The 21279-nt window shown below is 39.9% G+C and overlaps 1 protein-coding gene across 3 annotated transcripts in view; it reads left to right on the plus strand.

Moving 5' to 3' along the window:
* Window positions 1-319: 319 nt before the first annotated feature.
* The window catches only part of TESPA1 (thymocyte expressed, positive selection associated 1), a 35298-nt gene continuing 14338 nt past the window's right edge, over window positions 320-21279 (plus strand). The window contains exons 1-10 of one of the 3 annotated variants that reach the window (XM_011930425.1): window positions 348-494; window positions 917-1087; window positions 3142-3305; window positions 10221-10428; window positions 11309-11351; window positions 16880-16929; window positions 17556-17609; window positions 18357-18393; window positions 18637-18735; window positions 20836-21044. In XM_011930425.1, the coding sequence (XP_011785815.1) occupies window positions 10266-10428; window positions 11309-11351; window positions 16880-16929; window positions 17556-17609; window positions 18357-18393; window positions 18637-18735; window positions 20836-21044 (655 nt within the window). In that variant the 5' untranslated portion in view covers window positions 348-494; window positions 917-1087; window positions 3142-3305; window positions 10221-10265. Of the gene's footprint in view, window positions 495-916; window positions 1088-3141; window positions 3306-10220; window positions 10429-11095; window positions 11218-11308; window positions 11352-16879; window positions 16930-17555; window positions 17610-18356; window positions 18394-18636; window positions 18736-20835; window positions 21045-21279 lie in introns of those variants that run through there. The other 2 variants (XM_011930424.1, XM_011930426.1) reach the window with 2 other exon arrangements.

The following is a 21279-nucleotide window of genomic DNA, read 5'->3' on the forward strand; positions in this document are numbered from 1 at the left end:
AGAGCTTTCCCATTTTCAGACAGCTCTCCTGAGGACAGAAGGATTTATCTGCAGCAGTGGAATTCTAGTTATATGGTAGGAAGACTCCTGCACACACCTCTTTAAATGGACCGTACCTTTGCCTTAATAGGAAAAGATCTGTTTTTCTGGAAAGACAGAGGCAACTCTGGGGCAGGAAGGTCTTCCTAGTTGTGAGCACCGTGTCTCCAGATGGTTTGTCCTTCCCTCAGTCTCCTGAGCCGGAGCAAAGGATGTGGCTGGGCTGGGAGGCGGGGACTGCGTCTATATGTGTGGATGTGTGTGTGTGTGGTGTGTTCTCATTTCCGCTTCCCCTTTTGAGCAGGCAACAGCAGTTGAATGAGTTCAGGGAGAAAGGCATAATCTACAACATGATACTTTCTCCCTCACTTCACCTCTGTGCCCACACCTGTGAAGGCCTCGGCCCAGCTTCGACAACTGCTTTGCCTCAAACTCAGTTTTCTACCAGCGGACAGGTAAGTATAGCCTTTATCTCAGTTTCAAGGCTGTACTGATTTAGGGTGATGCTAGGAGAAAGAAGGAAACATGTCAGAGAAAAATCAGGCTGTCAAGGTCAAGACAAGGGAAAATCAGGAGAAAATCTCCCAGCGCGCTTACTTCAACCTTAAAAGCATCCATCATTATGCCTAGGAGAACGATACCGGGTGCCTTTTGCTTTCGTTTGTTTGTTTTCTCTTTATGATCAGAGAGGTAATCTTTCTCGATTCTCAAAACTTGGGTCTCTTTGATGACTTAAATAACTATTTTAAGAATTTTTTTACTTTTCTCACCTGCAAAGTTTCTCTCTGTGTCTTGCTGAACTCATTGTTGCTGCAATTTCCATCTGATTATAACACTGAAAAGTTCTCAAGGAAGAAGTTTCCAGGTTTCATTTCAGGCCCTACTCTAGTGTCCATAGCTCCAAGCACTGAGAGTACCTGGCTGAAATCAACTTTGCTTTCTATGGGTATGACCTCTTTCTTCAGAAGCTGTAGAAGAAACTTGTTGAGATAAACTGCAGCAAGATATATTGAGGTCAGCTATGAGGGAGGATGTACACACTTGAGTGATGCAAGGTCAGATTAACTGGGAGGCTCAAGATAGATGGAGAGCCACCGTCAGGACAGGATTTCAGGGCTCACATCTCAAAGACAGATAGATGGATGTGTTGACCTCTCAGTGACCTACATAATATTGGGGGCTTCATGATCCTCCAACATCCCTTGCCCCAGTGGTAGCAGGCAGAGCATGTTACCACCTACATGAGTTTTGGGGTAGATGGAGGAGTGGAAAGATCCTCCACCCTGGGGTTTTCCCATGCCCCTTCTGTGCCACTGAGCTCACCAGTGGGTGGAAGAGAAAGGGTGGGTCCCCAGGGCAGTGCACGGCCAGGAGAGGAGAGTTCCACAGAATTGATTTGACAAGACTGTGAGCATTTACAGGAGATATCCAGGGAAGTACTACAAGTGTATACCACAAGTGGTCCTGAGAGCTAAGGAGACTTTCTAGATGGTGCAGGGCGGTACCTAGGATGGGAGGTTGGAGGTAGGAACCTTCAACTTGTGTGCCGAAGTATCAGACTCAACAGTTGTTCAGCTGAGTGATTAGAGATAAAGATCTTGTATGATTCTCTTGCAGCATGAAGTGTTAGGAGGAAGAAGGGAAGTCAGATTTATTGTCTGTCTCTATTTAGACTATTATCAGAAATAACAAGCTGAAGATATAGCAGGAGGGATAGAGAGCAATCTAACATATGAGTTATTCACATGCACCCCAGGGTGTTTAGAAACCATTTATAGCCATACTACCAACATGTCCTCATAACTCTTGGGTTTTTGAAAATTAAGATGGAACCGTGCGATTCAGCATTATGTAGTGAACATGAAGGCCCAATTGTCATTTTCAGTTCAATGTGTATGATTTGGATTCTAGTAAAGAATTAAAAGGAGATCTCGTCTCAGCCAATACTGTGACTTACAAGGTTCCTTCTGGGCTACAGTAAGGGGAAAAGATCACACATTTATTTCCACCTGCAAACTGACAACTGTTCTCTTTTCCACCTAAGGAACAAGACCAAAGTGGATATTCCAGCACCCACAGTACTAGGTACCCTACCACACACAGGCCTGAGGCAGAATGGCCTAAACACAGATTCTAGATTAAGAAAAGAGTTCAGTCAAATAAGCAGAGGGACGAGGACAAGAAGATTGTGTGCAGATATTGAAAGGGAAAAGCAGGAAAGAAGAAAATGAGTATATGCAGGACAGAGCTTATTACCAACGAGATAAAACTGGAGAGTTAAAGATACAAATTCAGAGAGCTAACTCAATGGTTGAGAAATCTGCTCATTCTTCCTACTTTCTCTTGATGAAACCATCTACAAATCAGCTCAGATAAACTGCTGTTTCTTATTCTTGATATCTTTATTGCCCATTCAAATGTAGGTATTTGATGTCTCCCTACATTGAGAACATGGGATTTTTTTCCAAATACACAACTTTAGTATTTCCTGTAGCATTATACAAGCCTTTCTTAAAATTCATATCCTGAAAGTGGAAGTAAGAAAGAAAGGGAAGGAGAGGAAAAAGGTCTTAGATGATCTTCTTTCAGTATTTATTCAGCTACACTTATTTGTGGGAGAAAGAGTATGAAAAGGGAGGAAAATAGGAGTTCCATTGATAAATGGGCATTTTTTCTTTCTATGGTTTACCAGATAACATCTCCCCTTTTCCCTGAGCAGACTGAACTGCTCCTTGGACAACAGAAGTCTCAGAATGCTCAAATATTATACTCAGGGAAATTCTTGTTCTGATGATCTTCCAATCTGGATGACATTAAAGAGGGTTAGGAGCTAGAAGACAGTTCTTACCTATGAAGGAATGTGAGAATTTGTTGCAGATTGGGGTATGTCAAATGGGGGACAATCCACCTGGGTTGAGGTGGAATTTGTCCAGTTCACAAACAGAGAAATGTTAGCTGCTCTGGGATTTCCCACAGCTCTTTGCAATGGTAATGATGTATATCTTGGCTGTGGATGCAGAAGGTCTTATGGGCCACATCATGGAAACCCCATTTCCTTCTTCTCTCCTCCCACACTGGTTCTCACTCTTAGTCTCAACTCACAGGCACTGCTTGGGGCATAGGTACAAAACAGACAGAAGTCTGTCTCATACATGTCCCCCAGAGCACTAAAGACAAACCTAGGACTGGGCCTTGGAAACCAAGTGTGGTAGGAGGAAGGCTGTATGATATAAAGGAAGAAAGCATGCATCTGGAACTCAGAACTTGTGAGTTTGGTGCCCATTTAAAACCACTAATAGTCTTTGTGACTCCAGACAAGCCTGCTTCTCTGTCTCTCTCTCTCTCTCTCTCTCTCTCTCTCTTTTCTTTCTCTTTCTCTCTCTCTCCCTCCTCTCTCTCTTGTTTCCTCAACTACAAAATGAGTAACCAGGATTAGATAATCTCTCTGGTCCCTTGGAGAATTAGGTAAGAAAGAAAGACTTTTCACTGCTTACTTTTTATCTCTGCTTACCACATATTAAAAAAATCTTTTTTACCATCTTGGTTTTATACTATCAACTGTACCCTGCTGTTCACACCTTCTTCCTTCCTTCTTTCCTTCCTTATTCCTCAAGATGTTTCAACTTTAGTGAACATCTTAGACTGAGGGCAGATTCATAATCATATCTATCACTTATTAAGCACCACCTTTATACATCAGGGACTTAATATATGTTATCTGATTACAGCTGCCAGTCACCCAACTAGTTTGGCACAGTATCTATTTTGCACATGAAGAAAATTAGGTATAGGCTAGGTGCGGTGGCTCACACTTATAATCCCAGCATTTGGGGAGGCAAAGGTGGGAGGATTGCTTGAGGTCAGGTGTTCAAGACCAGCCTGGGTAACACAGCAAGACAAAAGAAAAAGAAAAAGAAACTTAGGTATAGAAGAAAAGATAGTGTTACCAAGGACAAACATGCAGAAAGTAGAGAGAACTATGATTCCAAATTAGGCTAACTCTGATTCCAAGGCCCAAACTCTTTGTATAGTTTTCCTTTTCTTTAATTTCTAAATAACACTCTGAACTTTAAAGAAAAAGCAGCTTTGGTTATCCTTACTGAGTCCCTTGAAAATTTCCCCATAGTGAAGTATCTGTAAGCAGAGCTGGTATTTGTCAGGTGCAAATTGGTAGGCTAATAGTTGCTAAAATATTAAAATATGTCTATAGCAAATAATGGTAATTATCCATTTTCCCAAGCCCTCTGAGTACCCATCACCAGCCCAGCTATCCCAGCTCTTTCCTCAAGACTTCCCAGACAGGCCCCATGTGCTGAGTGGGGCCCCACCACAGGGCTGTGACGGTGTCAGCTTTCATTGCTCTGTGGTGCCCCAAACCGTTATGAAATATTCTGAATGCCACAACAATCTGAAAGTAATGTGGAATTCCAGGCAGATTCTCTCCTCCCAACTGGAAGTTAGTGGGACCCTTGCCAACAAAACCACTCTGTAAGCCTGAGGAAGGCTAAACTGCTTCATAATCACCTCAATGGAGTCAGAAAGGAAACTATTCTAATGACACAAACAAAGCAATACTTCCCGCACTAAGACTGCCACAGAACCAAATATAAATTACCTTGTGTTTATGCTGCCTTTTCTCTACTAGACTATAAGATGGAGAGCTTGCATAGCATGCGAAATGGAGAATTTACTAAAACAACTTCTCCCTTTTTTAAATCCCAAATTACATTGGATGGTGACACTGGGCCATTTTCTTATTGTAATGTCAGCAGAAAAACTATATAACATGGAGTCAGACCAACTTGAGTTTCCATCTCAGCATACAGGGATGTGACCTTGGACAAGTAACATATCTCCATGAGTGTCAGGTAACAGTGATTAGCTCTAAAGTGGTTGTCAGGATTCAGTTAAGCAGTTTCCAGGAAAGTTTTATAGATACATATATAGTACTCTCTACATATCAGTTATTATGAGTACCTACCTTTGACTTGCCCATATCAATGTGTAGTGAATCCCCAACTGCTTCCCTTGGAAAGCAGAGACTAGAAATAGGTGATATTCTTCATGTCATAATTATGACATAGCTCTACAGGCTTTCTGCTGCTGCTACAGTCACTGCCTCTGATAATAATTTTTGCTGGAAGATACTCATTTCACAGCTCTTAACTCTCTGATCTTAAACCAGTAGAGGATATTTATCCTGTCTAAACTCAATCCTATCTGCTACAATTTCTGCTTTTAACTATAGCATCCTCAGAACAAGAATTCTGTCTTACTCCACTTGGTTGTAACCGGATTTCAGAACTCTTGACAGATTGTGGAGAAGGAATTATGGAATGAACCTCTAGAGAAATGTAGAAAAGAGGAAAGAACAAAAGGCTGGAAATGGTAGCAGAGGGGAGAAATAAGGTTTGGGCTGATTCAGGCAAGAAGCAATAGTACCAGTGTGGGAATTTCTTAGTTTTGTGGGAAAATTGGAGAACAGATATCTGCAGGCTTTATATTTCTATCCTCACAGAGAAGACCAAATATGATCATATACTATAAGCCAGCATCAAGAGAGATGACAGAGGAACTCCAGAAGGAAATTTTGATGAAGAAATGAATAAAAACTTGAAATGAAAGACTGGCAAATATTTTTTTTTTTAATAGGAGAATTTGGTAGTTCAAGCTTCATAAATTAAGTCAGACTTGGGTGACCTTATGTTATATCAGCTAAGGACTGGAAAGACTATGCTCCAAGCCTTTTTCCTCTTTACTACAAGCTGTGCAAAAGTGTACATTAGGATCCAAGGCCATGAGGACAGTCAGGAGCAACCTGTCCTATGATGAATACTAATTGGGGATCATTTCCCAATGCCAGGGTGATTCTTGCTCCTCTGCAGGTACAGCACTTATGGAGTCCCTTCTCTTGCAAAGTACTGTGCTATGTTCTATGATGGGTTTAGGGGAGAAGTTACAAGTAGTGGTAAATGATGACAAGAGAGGTAGCCACTTACTGTCTTGTTGCATATGGTGCAGGCATGGATGTTAGTTGCTACAGGTAGGTCAGAAAAAGGAGATGACTTAAGTAAGCCGTTAAAGGGTAGAAAGAATTTGTTTGATTAGAGAGGAAGGTGGATGAAACTATAAGCTAAAGCAAAGAAGCAGAAAAGTTCAAGCAGTGTTGACAGTCATTGAGTAGCACCTGACTGACTCCCTGTATAAGTTCCCGTATGGCCTTCATGTTCAGGCTCACCAGTTTCCTGGATCCAGTGTGAAGGCCACATGTGCAGGAGCTCCATATGTTGGTGTTAATTTGAAAGGGAATTTGGTAAAGGGGAAGTAAGTCCAGAGACCACTGAACCATTTCCAGTTTTTTAATGGGGAAACTGTATAAATGCACTTTCTTTTATGGGTACTATTCCTATGCGTATTTCAAACTCACCTAAATAAATTAATAAACATTGGTAGTGGAAGTAAATTTACACAAATGTTGAGTCCAATCAATCCATTTCCTGGAGGATTAAACTGAAACCTTAATAAAAAACCTAACTGATATGCCATAAGTCAATTAATTGGCCAAGTCAGAAAAATGTCCAAGTCTCCTGATTTCTAATCAGTTTTCTTTTCACTGCACCAAACTCCACTGTATTATCAGTGTACATGTTTGTATGACTTATTTGGAGAAAACATCTTCATGTCTTTGTCTCTATTACAAGGGGCCCCAAGACCTACAAAGCTGCTATCTTGACATCTGTGTGCACCCGTTTTTTAATTCTCTCTAACACTCTCATGGCTGATGTGTTTGTCTGATAATCATTTGCTGCTTCCTGCAGATTTCCACAAAAAAAAAAGAATACCTAATTTCTTATCTCCCAGCAGTACAACTTCCTCCTATTACCACTAACCAGACACTACCATTTCTTTTTGCCTCTTGATATTGCTGTACTTATAGTAATCCTGTATAACTCTCCATGGACAGGTTTCTACAACTCAAGTGTTGCTGAGATTGGGAAAAAAATTATTTATGCAATTTCCCCGTCCCCTGTCATGTGTGCTGGAGTTGTGAAGATTAGCTTAGATCTACCTTGTGTCTTTTCTTTAGACTTGAGATCACTGTTACTTTTTCAAGTAGAAAAATTATTACATTCTCACACAAATTGCCAGGAAAATGTCTGTCATTCTCAGTGAACACTTAACCTGTCTGGTCTTTTTATTGTCATACCTACAATTGCCATTTATTTGTAAGCCTTTCTTTGGAACTCTTAAGCATTAAGGATTGTTTCCATAGGCACTTTCCTTTAGGAATTAACATTAAGTAAAACTTCCATACATAGGACATAGAGACAGGCAGTAAACAGGGACTAGTCAAGAAAATACAATTTTTGTTCTCAACTGTAGGAACTTCTAGGATAGAAACAAGTCTTAGAATAACCCTCTCTCTTTTCTCCAGCTTTCAACCCACAACATTTTTACATGCTTAGTAAGCACGTAGTTACCAGCTTATTGTTACTGTTTGAAGTTGATCTCCCTGCATGTGTCTCTGATGACTCTGAAAGGCACTGGGCTTCTATGAGGAATGGTCACCTTCTAGACATTCACTCATTTAGACAATGGGTATTCATTAAGTTATTACAATGTGTTAGATTCTGCTTTAGGCATTAGAAACATAGTAGTAAATGACCCCAAAATTCTGTCTTCTTAGAGCTTGTATTCTAATCAGAAGAGTAAACAATAAATTGGGTAAATAAGTAAAATGTAAAGTATGTTAGTGATAATACCTAAGAAGAAAAAACTCAAGCAGAGAAAGAGCTCAGTGAAAGTGATTAAGGTAGGCTGTGGAAGCCAGGCATGGCTCCATGGAGGAGGTTGGTTAACAGCTGGACACTACAGGGTGAGTGTGGCAAAGACCGAGGAAGATGAAGAGAAAGGGGGAAGAATATGAGAAAACTGAGGTTAAAAAAAGAGGTAAGTATTTTCAGGGGATGCAGAGGAAATTACCCTATATTATTGCAATATATTTTTGAAGATGTGGGAGGAATGTAAAATAGATTCACATCACAGAGGATGTTGAAAGCTCCAACCTCCATTTCAATTAGTGAGATTCTGGGATTGTGCTAGGCATTATAGGAGTTCGACTGTAAAATGGCACATCCAGAAGTTTGTAGTACCAGACGCATCAAATGTTAAGGCTGTAATGTTTTCATTGACAAACTGAGACCAGATAAAGGGATGAAATTTTCCAAGGTTATACCATTTGAAGTGGCAGAATAAAGTATGGAAGCCAGATATTCTTCCCTCCCTCCGTCCCTCCTTCTTTTCCTCCTTCTCTGCCTACCCTCCTGCCCTTCTGCCTTCCTGCCCTCCTGGCTTCCTGCCCTCCTGGCTTCCTGCCTACCTTTTGAGTTCTACTACCAAAAATATTCTGTGAGCGGAAGATTCCCAGTGATTTAGGGGAGGTCCATTTCCTTTGGGAATTAAAAACAATAGGCAAGTTAGCCTTTGTGATTTTCTTCTCTGGGTTCTGGAACCAATCTATTAAATATTTCGGATCACAGGACTAGGTAAACAAACTGATCAAGGCTTTTTAGATTCTTGTCCTAAGGTCATTCTAGTGGCAGTTTCATCCTCTCTTTATCTCCTCCCGACAGCTCTGACCAGAGAATAGCAAGTCATCTCTGCTACTCTTCTTTGAGGCTTCTTTATGACACAAACTTAATTTAATGATTTAATTTTCTCTAAAAGGCACAGGCAGTAGACAAACAGCCAGGTACCCAGGGTTAACGAGCAAAGTCTCATAGTGCTAACTACTGTCTCACTTGGAAGAAAAATATGTCTTGGACAGGACCTAAAGTGAAGGAATTTAGATCAGACAACAGTAATTATGTACTATTTTTTCCTAGGTATGTTTTGTCTGTAACAAGCAGAGGCATTAAAAACAATTTTATTGCCCTAAGAATGCATTTTATGTTCAGGATGTTCTTTTCAAAAAAGCTATTTTAGTGCCTAAATCATTGGATGCCTCACTAACGGTTTTAAGTGTTGGAGGAACAGAAGTCTCTGTAAACTGGTAGTCTTCATTTTTATTTTATTTTATTTTATTTTATTTTATTCCAACAGTTAAAAGTGTAGCTCTTAAGATGAAGTTGTTTATGGCAGCTTGAGGGAATAGGGGGATAAGACCTGGAGAGTTTCAGTCCCACTCCTACTTGCTCAGTGAGGTGGGATGCAAGTATGGCCAGCGGGGGAGAGGCAGCAGAACAGAGTATGAGCCAATGAATATTACATTAGCCTCAAGCTTTTTAAAGCTCTATTTGGACAATTGAATGGTTCTTCCCCTCTATTCCTCTTTGAATGTGTATCTAGTGCCATCATTGTGTCTCTTGGAAGAATACAGCCATGTTTAGGTAATGTTACATGAAATATGAATCTATAGGATTAGTAATTGCATTGATGAGCTGAGGAATAAATTTATAGTTACGTAGAAGCACAGGTTGACAAATTAGAAAGCGATTATCCTGAAGGTGCTGGCTGCTAATTGCTTAAGGCAGTGTCTCCTTGCTTTTAATCACAGGGTATTTTTTTCTGAGATAAATCATATATGGACTCCTAATATATAAAACAGGAACATAAAAAATCAAGAGAAAAACTAAACAAACAAAACCTAGAATTCCTATAGTTGGAGTGACACCCTGGTTGTGGGACCTTAGAAAATCTGTTTCACCGTTGAGACCCTCAACTTTTTCATACGTCTTGATGAGGATTAAAAAATAAATGAATTTTATACATTTTAAACTTATAGATGTTTTAGTTATAATGGAAGATTCTGGTAGACAACATTTTTAAGGATTAAAGAAAAAATGTTTTCTAATACAGCATTTCGGCTACCCTGAGAAATTGAGATTCTTTAAGTCAGAAGAGTTTTCTTAATATCCATTAAATCCTGATGTCTGAAGCTTTCAAACTTACTGACTTGAAAGACTTACCCTGATATTTAGAGTTTTCAGAGCATTCCTTTTTTGCAAGAGAGACAGAAAATGAGCTAGGGATGTCCCTAGTCTTGAATGTCTCCCTACTCTTGAATGGGTAGAGAGACCAAGCTCCTTTGGGCAGAGACAGGAAAATTCAGGGGCAACCCTGAGCATCATGGTGGTTTCTGAGCACAGGATGAGGGAGCATCACTGTTTTTCAACTCTTAGGACAGCATTACTGTTACGGGAGGCTCTGAAGTCTGAGACAGGACCATGGAGGCCTCTGTGCTGAGCCCCACATCCTGGGAGAAACGGCGGGCCTGGCTCCGTCAGAGCCGTAACTGGCAGACCCAGGTCCTAGAAGAGGAGGCTGCCGCCGCCCTGCAGGATGTCCCAGATCCTGAGCCTTCCAGCCTGGATGACGTTTTCCAAGAAGGTAAGAGACAAACATCACACAGATGTCTATGTTGTCTGGTGGTAAAAGGTGACAGCAGGCCCAGGTCTGCAGAGTGTGAACAGGTCCCTTGTTTAGCGAGGCCCTCATGGAGGGTTGTTTTGACTGGTTTAAATATGTTTAAGAGAAAAGCTAAAGTAATACAAAATATGAGTTATGTGAGAAAGAGACAGGCATAAGATTAGGAAAAAGGGAAGAGCACATTTTTGCATCATCCTGAGAAGCTTCTGTAAGAACCCGAGGCTGGGGGTCTCTATGAATTCTTTGCAGTGTTTCTATTTTGTCTGTGTAACAAGACCACACACAAGCTGGATGCCTGGACTCTGGCCACAATGCTGTCACTAACAAGCTGTGTGGCCTTTGGGAAGTCACTCACCTCTCCAAGACTTATTTGTCCAGTTGAAATAGTAGTACCTTTCCGACACTTCTCAGAGCTTCTTTGAGGTTCAAATGAGACCACAGTCATAAGAGTAAAACAAAAATTCTGATGGAAATAAATGCTTATTTGATAGGAAGCAAAAAAGCACAAAAACAAGATTGTCTTTCTTTTTCTTTTTCTTTTTAAATGAGAAGGATCTACCCTTGTGGGAAAAGAACTCTCAAAAGACAGCAGTGGGCCTGACATCTTGGGCACTTTCCAGGTTCTTGGGAGGAAGGGAGAAAAGAAGCAGAGAGAGAGAAGAAATATCCACTATTTTTATATACGGTGTATTCCTCTCATATCTTAAAGAAAAGCTTTATGTAGAAAAAAAGATTCATGACGCAGCTTATGTAAGAATAAACTTGTGGAATGGAATTAGTTGCAGGGAGGAGGTCTGATTTCGTTCAGTTCTCACAGTGATCTAGTGTCTGACTTTTCTAGGGAATCCAATCAATAAAATTGAAGACTGGCTGCAGGATTGTGGGTAAGTGCTGGACAGGCAACGGGGTGGTATGTGACTGATGGCTGGATTTGCTAACAGATACTACTCCTGGAAACTCAGAGACAGGAAGATGGATTTGAATTGGGCCTAAAGATTAGAAGTAAGGTTGAGGTGGTTGTTGGAGGGGTGTTGCGGGTTTAGGGTGAACCGGTAATCACAACTGTGAATCAAGTGCAACTCGGGGCTAAGACTAAATTAGGCACCAGGTCTAGGAATAGAGGTTGTGTTTGGTCTAAAGCTAAGAGTGGATGGGGAATAGTTGGGGTGAGTTCCAGACCCCTACTCCCCTGACTTCCCCTTTGGATTGGAGTCTTACATTGTGTAACAAAAGGAATTGGAAACCTAATCTTTCTTGCTGAAGAGCAATTCATCTGTGTTATTTATTTCTACTGCAGAACATAGGAGAAGTTTAGGGTTTACAACAGTGATTCAAAGCCGGGAAGAATTGGAGCAGGCACTTCAAGGCAGTGCATTATCTCTTTCCTCAGAGATACTTTAAATATGAGACCCCACAGCCCATCAGCCTATACCGTTCTTAGGCTCGGTATTCCCAGACACAAAAGGAAGGATTCTGTGACCTATTTAGTCTTCTGTGTAATAATGAATTCTCAGAATGGACAACTTCTGCCTGCTCCTTATTTTCCCTCCAGGAATGTCTCAAGTTTTATATAGCCTTTAATCTGAACTCATCTACTAATTGACATAAAGAAACCCATTCTTGCTTATTTGGTAGGAAATAAATAGCACCAAATAATCCAAGGTTGTTTATTTCACCTGTGCCCAAGAAGGCAATGCCAGGAAGGATTTATTTTGTGTTTGTTTTGTTGTTTGAAAAAAAACCTATTGTTCTCATTGCTCTCATCTTATTCACAATTCATTGACTTCAAAGTCAATTAGAGGACCCACAAAATACAGGAAGAAAAGAATGGTGATAATCAGAATGGTTGCAGGTTTAGGTGAGAAGCCTAGGATGAGAACTGTCCTAGGATTTAAAATGCTTACCAGATATGTACAGGGGAAACAGTCAGTTCAGTTAATGTCCTTATCTCATTAACTACTCTGGAATCATCAATTCATGTCAACAATTATTAATTATGCTTTTGCTAACTGTCTGATCATCTGAATAACCTAGAAGGGTGTCAAGTAGTTTAAAATATGCTCCTTGACTTAGAACATTTTTCATTCTAATTGAAAATAATACATTCACAGAAATACAAGATAATAAACTCTAGAACTCATCTTTCTTCACTCATGCTCTACAAAGATAAACCCTGAACCAAAATTTATGACAAAAAGGTGGTCTGGTTAGTGAAAAGTCTCCAAGATTTGAGCCTAATTCTTGTGCTACTAAGTGTTTAACCAACCATAAGCAAATAACTTAAATTCTGTTCATTGTAGACACCTGAGCTATAAAGTGGGACACTCAGAATAATACAGTCTAAGGGCTCTCATGAGGTTTAAGTGAGACAATATATGTGTATGTGTTTTGTGCTTTTAATAGTGACTGGTGAGTTTTATAAAGGAGGAGTTTATACCTACCCATCATTCCACAAAATGTCTGTCTATATCTATCCATCTATCTACATCTGTTTATTTATCAGAAAAAATATGCCCAGAAATGATACATATTAACTCTTGGATGGTGATTACCCGGAAGAAGGAAAAGAATTGACTTTAGAAGTAAAATAAGACTTTAGCTATATCTTTAATATTTAATTTTTTATTTTATATTATATATTACTGAATATTTTATTTTTTCTGAAGCAAATATGGCAAAATGTTTACATGTGTGAAAATGGAGTGACTGGAACAAGGGTATCTGCTACATTTTCATTATGTATCTGTGTTTTGAAAAGGTTTCAAATATTTAAACTTCAAAACAGCCATAAAGAGTTAATCAACATACTTGCATTTGTCTTTGGAAGGGGAATTGTTGGAGTCAGAAAATTTTCCAATTTCCTCTGTTATCTAATTCTGTCTAAGTATATGATACTTCTTAATTGCATGGAAAAGCTAGAAAAATTAAAGGATGATAATGACGATGATTGATAGTGAGAGTGCACTTGACTTTTGGTAATAGATAATGAAGAAGATAGAGGGAAAATGCATTCTAAATATGAGATTCTGAATTACCACAATATTCCACACTCCAAGACCACAAAGAAAAGAGGATAAAGAAGGAGCCCACATTTACTGATTATCTGTCCACTCTGTTGCTAGGTGCCCTGAGGGGCACTTTTCAAATTTTGTTCCAAGACCACATAGTTTCAATTTTTCTTTCCAAAGCCAAACACCCTTTGGTAGCAAGAGCATTTTCTTTTCTGACAAGCTCTCCAGGAGAGTCCACCAACATCTCAGGCAATTTAGTGTCAATGTTTCTCAGTGCAATTGAATCTAGCGGCTGACTATTCTGCCGCAGGATCTGATCATGCATGTCTTTGCAAACTATGCCTCTCCTTTTTTCTTTCTCCTCCTAAGCTCTCGGGATTTTCTGGGACATGACTGTGCTGCTCATGAATCACCAGAGGTGGGGTTGGGAGCCCAAAAATCATCTGTGTGGGCTTCAGCTTAAATCTCTGCAGGCAGGTAGCTATGGAAACATCTAGAAGAAGCTAAAAATAGCCGTATACTTCTTCCCACAATCCAACCCCTCCTCCCTACTATTTGTTTAGGAACTGGGTATACAGGAAGAGCAATATCTTGGCTCTTTCATTTGAGGCTTAAAATGATGCTGAGGAATTTTTCAGTGCAAGGGTGGGAAGAGGGGAGCAGCTATAGACCTAGTCCCTGGTCATTGATTTTATGGCCTATCCAATAACCCATGGAAGGCCTGGAACTTGAGTGATGGCCATAAAGTCTCAAATCATTGTGTTCAGTGAGAAAGCATCAATAGCTCCAGGCCCATGTCCACACTTCTGTTGAAGGTTCCACAGACTTCCCCAAGACCCATCAGGGGCTATTCCTCATAAACAGAATAGAAACACTTGGCAGATTATAACTAAAGAAGAAAAATGTAGGATGAGCACCCAATAAAAACTTGTATCCAATGAATACAAGTGAGTTTTGCTTTGGACAAACCAGAAATTTTATCAGTGACATTTTAAATGTAAATTGTGTTGAAGTTCAGCATACATATCAGTAACTTTTTTCTTTTTAATATAAATTATATTGAAGTATAATATACCTACTGAAAAATAAATGAGTATTAAATATATAACTGAGGCCAGGCACATGGCTAATGCCTGTAACCCCAGCACTTTGGGAGCTCAAGACAGGAGGAATGCTTGAGCCCAAGAGTTCAAGACCACCCTGGGCAATGTACCATTACTCCATCTCTACAAGAAAAAAAAAAATAGTTTTTAAAAATTAGCCAGTCATGGCAGCACCTGTAGTCCTAGCTACTCAGGCGATTGAAGCAGGAGGCTCGCTTGGGCTTAGGAGTTCAAGGCTGCAGTGAGTTATCCTCACTGCACTCCAACCTGGGAGACAGAGTGAGACCCTGTCAACAAATAAATAATAGGCAAATAAATAAATACATAAATAGCCCAATGAATTTTCACAAAGGGAATACACCCATGAAACCTAAAGCAGAGCATTACCAGCATTCCAAGCGCCTCCTTTCCATCCCTTCCATTCACTATCCTGCCTCCAAGGGTAACAAATACCCTGACTTGTAACATCATAGATATGTTTGGGATTATTTTGAACTTTATAGAAATAGTCATACAACATGTACTGTTTTATGTGTGTTTCTTTTGCTTAGCATTATGTTTATGATGCTTATCCATGTGTTCGCATGCAGCAGTAACTCGTTCTTATTGTTGTGCATTATTAAGTTGTATAGTTATTATGTAATTGTTTAATTTTATAATAGACAGGGATTTGGAGGCTTCCATTTCTTGGTTATCACGACTAGTATTTACTTGGGGGAGCATATACAGGCATGTCCACTGGGTACAACCTAGAAATGGAATTGTAGTCTATTTAAATTGTACCTCTAGTAATAGTAGGCCTTAGTAGTTGCACTACTGTGCAGCTACAACACAAGTATTAAATGCAGTAGTAAATTGCAATATTCCAGTACTTGACTATATTAGCTATCATGCTGTTTTTAGTAGTAATAGTAAATATTATATATAGTTACACATGTTTGTAGTATTATGTCACAGCATATTTTATGTAGTTATATATTAGGAAGACAAAAATATATTTATAGTTCTAGGTGCATTATTAGAGTTGCCTATTCTTAACAAGCTTGCCTATTATTTCACATTTTATAATGAACTTTTGATGTAGAACCTGCTTCTGTGAATTTTCATAAGGACATACGAAAATTCAGATTTTGGTAAACATGGTTGGTTTTTTTACTATTGAAATGAGTTACAAGCAAAAGATATCTATATATGTAATGACTTATTTTGTAAAATTTAGGCAGAACTTGACCTACGATTATTTGGTTAGTAAACCCATTCCCACTGTTACACATGCCGTGAAGTGATACTCCAGTAGCCTGAGAGTAATCTGGATTGCTGGAGACTGATGAAGAGAAAAGCTCCTTTAGGACCAGCACCAGTGGACGCTCTTCAGTTTCCCTGCTAACTCACGTTACTGACCCTTTTCCCTCCAGCCTCCACTTGAGATTACGTTTAAAGCACCATGAACAATTTCCATGTAAAAAGCTTTAGGAAAGCAAACTCTACAAAATTCACAACATATCAGTGTTTGAAGTAGACTTAGATGATGATAATATCTAGGGATCCAAATTCCTTTACATGATATTTGAGAACAAAAGAGGCACAATGAGCCGGGACTAGAATCTAGATGTGCTGGTCCCATTTCAAAGCCCTGTCACAGATTACTTCACACACCTGTTTTTGACAGACAGAATTTCTTCCTTGTTTGTAAAACTGAGCTGTCTCTCACTACCATTTATGCTGATTTCTGTTTGTTCTTCTGGTGGAGATGGTAAATGTTTGATAAGACCATGTCTGAAAATTTTAAAATATCTCTAACCAGGATACGATTTCTTCTGTTTCCTGAATGACATGATATTCAGCAATAACATGGTTCAGAGAGAAGGAAGGAAGTGTGGGTAGTTAAGGTGATCTAAAAGTTTTAAGAAAACCTAGAAATTTATATTTGCAATTTGGAAATTATGACACGCAAACCCCTGCTTCTATGAATGTAATTATCCAGTTTTGCTTCAATATTCTTTCTTTCCTATTTTACCTAAAGATCGAAGAATCATTGCTAAGCTGACTTTTGTCTTTTAGTCCTGTGGCCAGGACAACAGAAGTACAATCTAAAACATAGTGCGTTCCAGCCCTGGTTTCCCCAACTACTTCTGTGAATTTTTCAGTCAAGTAACCACTCTTTGTTTTCTCCAATATAAAAGCAAATTAAATACTACTGACTCTTATTGGAAGAGAATATGAACATGTATGAGCTTTTAAAAGCTCCTGGGAAAATCTAGTAAGTGACTTCAACCTATGAGACTGTTTTTGGTTTAGATACTCTGAAGAGGGACTTTCTGAGGAAGCAGGACAGTTTATCTACAATGGTGAGTATAGGTTCTGTCCTTCTATTGTTCTTCTACCTGGAGAGTGATATACCTGTGCGTGTGTGTATGTGAGTGTTTATGTACATGTACATGCATAGGCATGCAAAAGAGTACCTGAGTGTTCTTAAACTGGCTGCAAAACACTGTTTGTGGTCACAAGGCTTCAGGAAATCCAGAAGAAAATGCTGGCTCAGAGCCCACAGGCTCACTAACAGTCATAGGCTATCTTCTGCTACGGGTTGCTCAGATAACAACCACTGCTGTAGGATAAGAACTTTTATATAGTTCTCATATATTTATAATATGTGTTTATATGGGTGTGAGTGCACACCCCCATGTGTTTGCTGTTTGGCAGAGAATTGTGTACATAACTATGTGATATAGGGGAAAGGTTATAGGTGAATGTATGCATGATTCTTTCTGAATCAAAAGTGAATATGACTTCTGAGGTGGTATATGTATGGTCTGTGGTAATTTGACAAACATGTGGATATCTAGTATGATTATGTGGTTGTGCAAGTCTAGTTTAAGGGCATATGAAGATGTTCGTGTATGCAGGGGTGTGTGTGTGCATGCATATATGTTCCATCCTTACTTTCTGTGACCCTCACCTGATTATTGGACAGGCTTCTGCAGCCATGGGACCAGCTTTGAAGATGATTTGACCCTGGGAGCAGAGGGTAAGTGGCACAGTTCTCTGAGGTTGGGATGAGAACGGGACATACATTGGATGAGTTCTGGATAGCATGGAAGTGCAAAACTTCAGAAAGAAACAGCCCATCCCTGGGGTCTTATCTATAGGGAAAGGGCAGTCTCATTATTATCTAACGTAAAATACAGAAGGCATCACATGCCCAGAAACACTTCCTCATCAGCCTATCGTGACTCCTACTGGTTCATCATTGGAACTTTTCTTTGACCCCTGGGACAATGACATATAAAATTACTGTAACATTTGCTGCCCAGATATCTTTAAGACTGTTTTCTGTACAGAAACTCCAAACAAGTGTGTGCATTGGGTGTAAAATAGAGACGATACTGCAGGAGGAGAAGGGCATCAGTAAAGAATGAAAGCACAGCAACCTACCAGTGTCTCCTGGGACCTGTAAAGAGTTGTGTGGGGGACAGGAACACTAGCCAGGAGGACCAAATGACTCTATCCTTTTTAGCACAGAGGGGCTCTTGCCTAGACATCAGTCATGGGTCAGAAGTTCAGAGGCTTAAGGCCAGTTACTCTCTGGCATATCTGTCGTTATTCCAGAACTGTGTAAAGTAATCTTGAGGCCCCAAGAAGTGCAGAATTCCAGCTAGTCTGTCATAGTGACAAAAGGAGACGGAGGGAACTGAGTTTTAAGTTCAGAGGGGCAATGCAGGTGATTTTCATTTTCCCTTCTAATTTGTTCTTTGCTTCTCTGTTTCTTGTCCAGCCACACTACTGGCCGCCAATGGCAAACTCTTCTCCAGGTAAGTGTTAGGTTCAGCCAGGGCAAATGATGTCTCCTTTAAAAATCAGTCAATTTGGGTAGGTCAAAGAGATTAAAATAAAGAGCTAAAGATTCACATTAGAAAGTGAGACTTTCCAACGAACAACAACTGCATAGACTAAAAGGTACCCATCAGGGGGTGAAGAAGCCCAGCAGGGATTCCTTGAAGCCAGGGTGCAAACTGGAAATAAAATTTGTATGACATCAGCTTTGATCTCTGCAGGAGTTTCCTCGAGACAGCCAGGCCTTGCCAGCTACTTGATCTTGGCTGTAGTTTGGCTTCCAGCAGCATGACTGCGGGGACCAACAAGACTAGTTCAAGGTAGGTACTAAAGTTTGGCAGGGTGGAAGGGTGGAGAAGATGAGAAGCATAGGAGAATAGAACCAAGAGCCATGGCCTGTTTTTTCTCGGATATCTTACTGGAGCTTTTATGTACTTTTACTGCATACTTGAAAAATGTGACCATATTTGTTTCAAAAATTGTGAAAGATGCAGAGGAGTCTTCTCAGAGCTGAAAACTATGTGTAAAATACAAGTGTCTCCTCCCACTGAAACTTGTACCCAGGAGGTACAGTATTGGTACCATCACAGTTCCAAGACTCAGAGTAGGTGCTCAGTAAACAATGTATAGATTAATTGACTAATTTGCTGATTGAATGAAGCAATAAAATATTAATTCATTCAGACATGCAGGCCAGGCAATGACTGTATGGAATTTGAAAAAGATGAAGCAGCACTTTTCACAATAGCAAAGACGTGGAACCAACCCAAATGCCCATCAGTGATAGACTGGATAAAGAAAATGTGGTACATATACACGAATACTAGGCAGCCATAAAAAGGAACACGTTCGTGTCCTTTGCAGGGACATGGATGGAGCTGGAAGCTGTTATCCTCAGCAAACTAACACAGGAACAGAAAACCAAACACCATATGTTTTCACGTCTAAGTAGGAGCTGAACAATGAGAACACATGGACACAGGGAAGGGAACAACACACGCTGGGACCTGTCAGGGGGTCGGGTGAGAGGAGGGAGATCATTAGGAAAAATAACTAATGCATCCTGGGCTTAATACCTAGGTGATGGGTTGATAGGTGCGGCAAACCACCATGGCACACGTTTACCTATGTAACAAACCTGCACATCCTGCACATGTACCCCAGAACTTAAAATAAAAATAAAAATAAAAAAAGAAAAGATGAAGCAGACAAATAGCTTGACCCCAGGAGCTGAATGATTTAATAGGGTGGGCAAAATATACACACAAATAACTCTTTAAAAAAGATGAAAAGTCTGGAAAACTAGTATGATATAATGAAAAGTATCTGAAATTTGAAGTCAAAATTTGAATTTGAGACCTGGTTCTGAGACTTAAATTTTGTCACATGACCAGGTTTAGTAATTTATCCTCACTGAGCCTTAGTCCTAGTTCATACCTTAGTTCAATTTAATCAGAATGTCTGGAGATGGGATTCAAATATATGCATTTTTAAAGCCTGCAAAAGTGGCCCTTACATGTAGCCATGGTTGAGAAGCACTGATCCAGTTTTATGCCCACAATTCACAGATAGGGAAACTTAGGACCATGAAGATAAAAGCTGGCAAGCACAAGAGTAGATCCAGGGATTCTGACTGTCCAGCTATTAGCTAAACAAGATGGTCCCTATTTGATCAAAAAGCCCAGAATACTTTCTGAAGAGAGTGATAGTGATTATTCAAAGCCTCAAATAATAATAGCTTCCCTTAGCCTCACTGTTTGAAACACAATTACTAAGCTCTAGTGTCACCCAGGTTGGTGGAACTCCGATTTAGACGTAAATCCAGGTTAATACGACACAGGGAGAGCACATGCATGCGATTTTCTGTGACTCAGGACTTCTGTACTGAAAACGGGCTAGAAAGGAGCATACCTCTCAAAATCAGGTTTTGGATGTACTTATTGATTACTTTTTGCCCTGAGGTCAGGAATAAAAATGTTGACCTTCAGGGGTTCTATGTTTCTTACACATTCATTGCTTAGGCGTCCCACACAAAAACCACTGGGGCAAGTCGGATGGCAAATTTGGGAACTGAGCATTTAATGATTCAGCCATTAAATTTATTTGTATCTATACTGCTCTTCATTTTTCAAAATCCTTTCATATTTACTTAAATTTTTATCCATCTGCAATAAGTTGTTCAAAGTACTGTTCTAAAATTTTATTCAGTTTTTATAACTAGGTTGGATTGTGGTTTCCATGTTTCAGACAGGTAATTTAGATTCAGAGAAGTGAAAGCTTTTCTCAAAGTCACAGTGAAAAGCAGAGAAATGAACAGAAAATAATTTCAGTCTTCTGACACTTTTATTAGGTATTCTGATGTTCTGAATTAACATATGTCTCAAAGTTGTCCCTTATTTACCCAAACTCCCTCATTTCAGCATCTCAGAGATTCTCGACAAAGTGCAGGAAGATGCAGAAGATGTCCTCTTCAGTCTGGGCTTTGGCCAAGAGGATCACAAAGACACTTCTCGGATACCCGCCCGATTTTTCACCACACCCTCTCAGGCCAAGGGCATTGATTTCCAGCTCTTCCTGAAGTCCCAGGTGCGGAGGATTGAAATGGAAGACCCCTGCCTCATGCTGGCCAGTGAGTGTCCCTCCCAGACACCTGCTCTATTTCCCTTACCCTTTAGATTTTCACAGCAGGACTCAGTGGTTTCAAATCTTGCTTTCTCTTGGTTAGCTTTGACCCTTTGCCTATTGTGTCTATTTCCTCTTATGTTGTCTTCAATGAAGATGAAGAACTCTGTCTGATTCTTTCTCTTAAAGAAATAGCCTTCAAGAGACTTCAGGCCATTACTGCTTCCTTTAGGCCTTCTTGC

The sequence above is a fragment of the Colobus angolensis genome, unplaced genomic scaffold, assembly GCF_000951035.1.
Source record: "Colobus angolensis palliatus isolate OR3802 unplaced genomic scaffold, Cang.pa_1.0 Scaffold87, whole genome shotgun sequence".
Classification (NCBI taxonomy): domain Eukaryota; kingdom Metazoa; phylum Chordata; class Mammalia; order Primates; family Cercopithecidae; genus Colobus; species Colobus angolensis.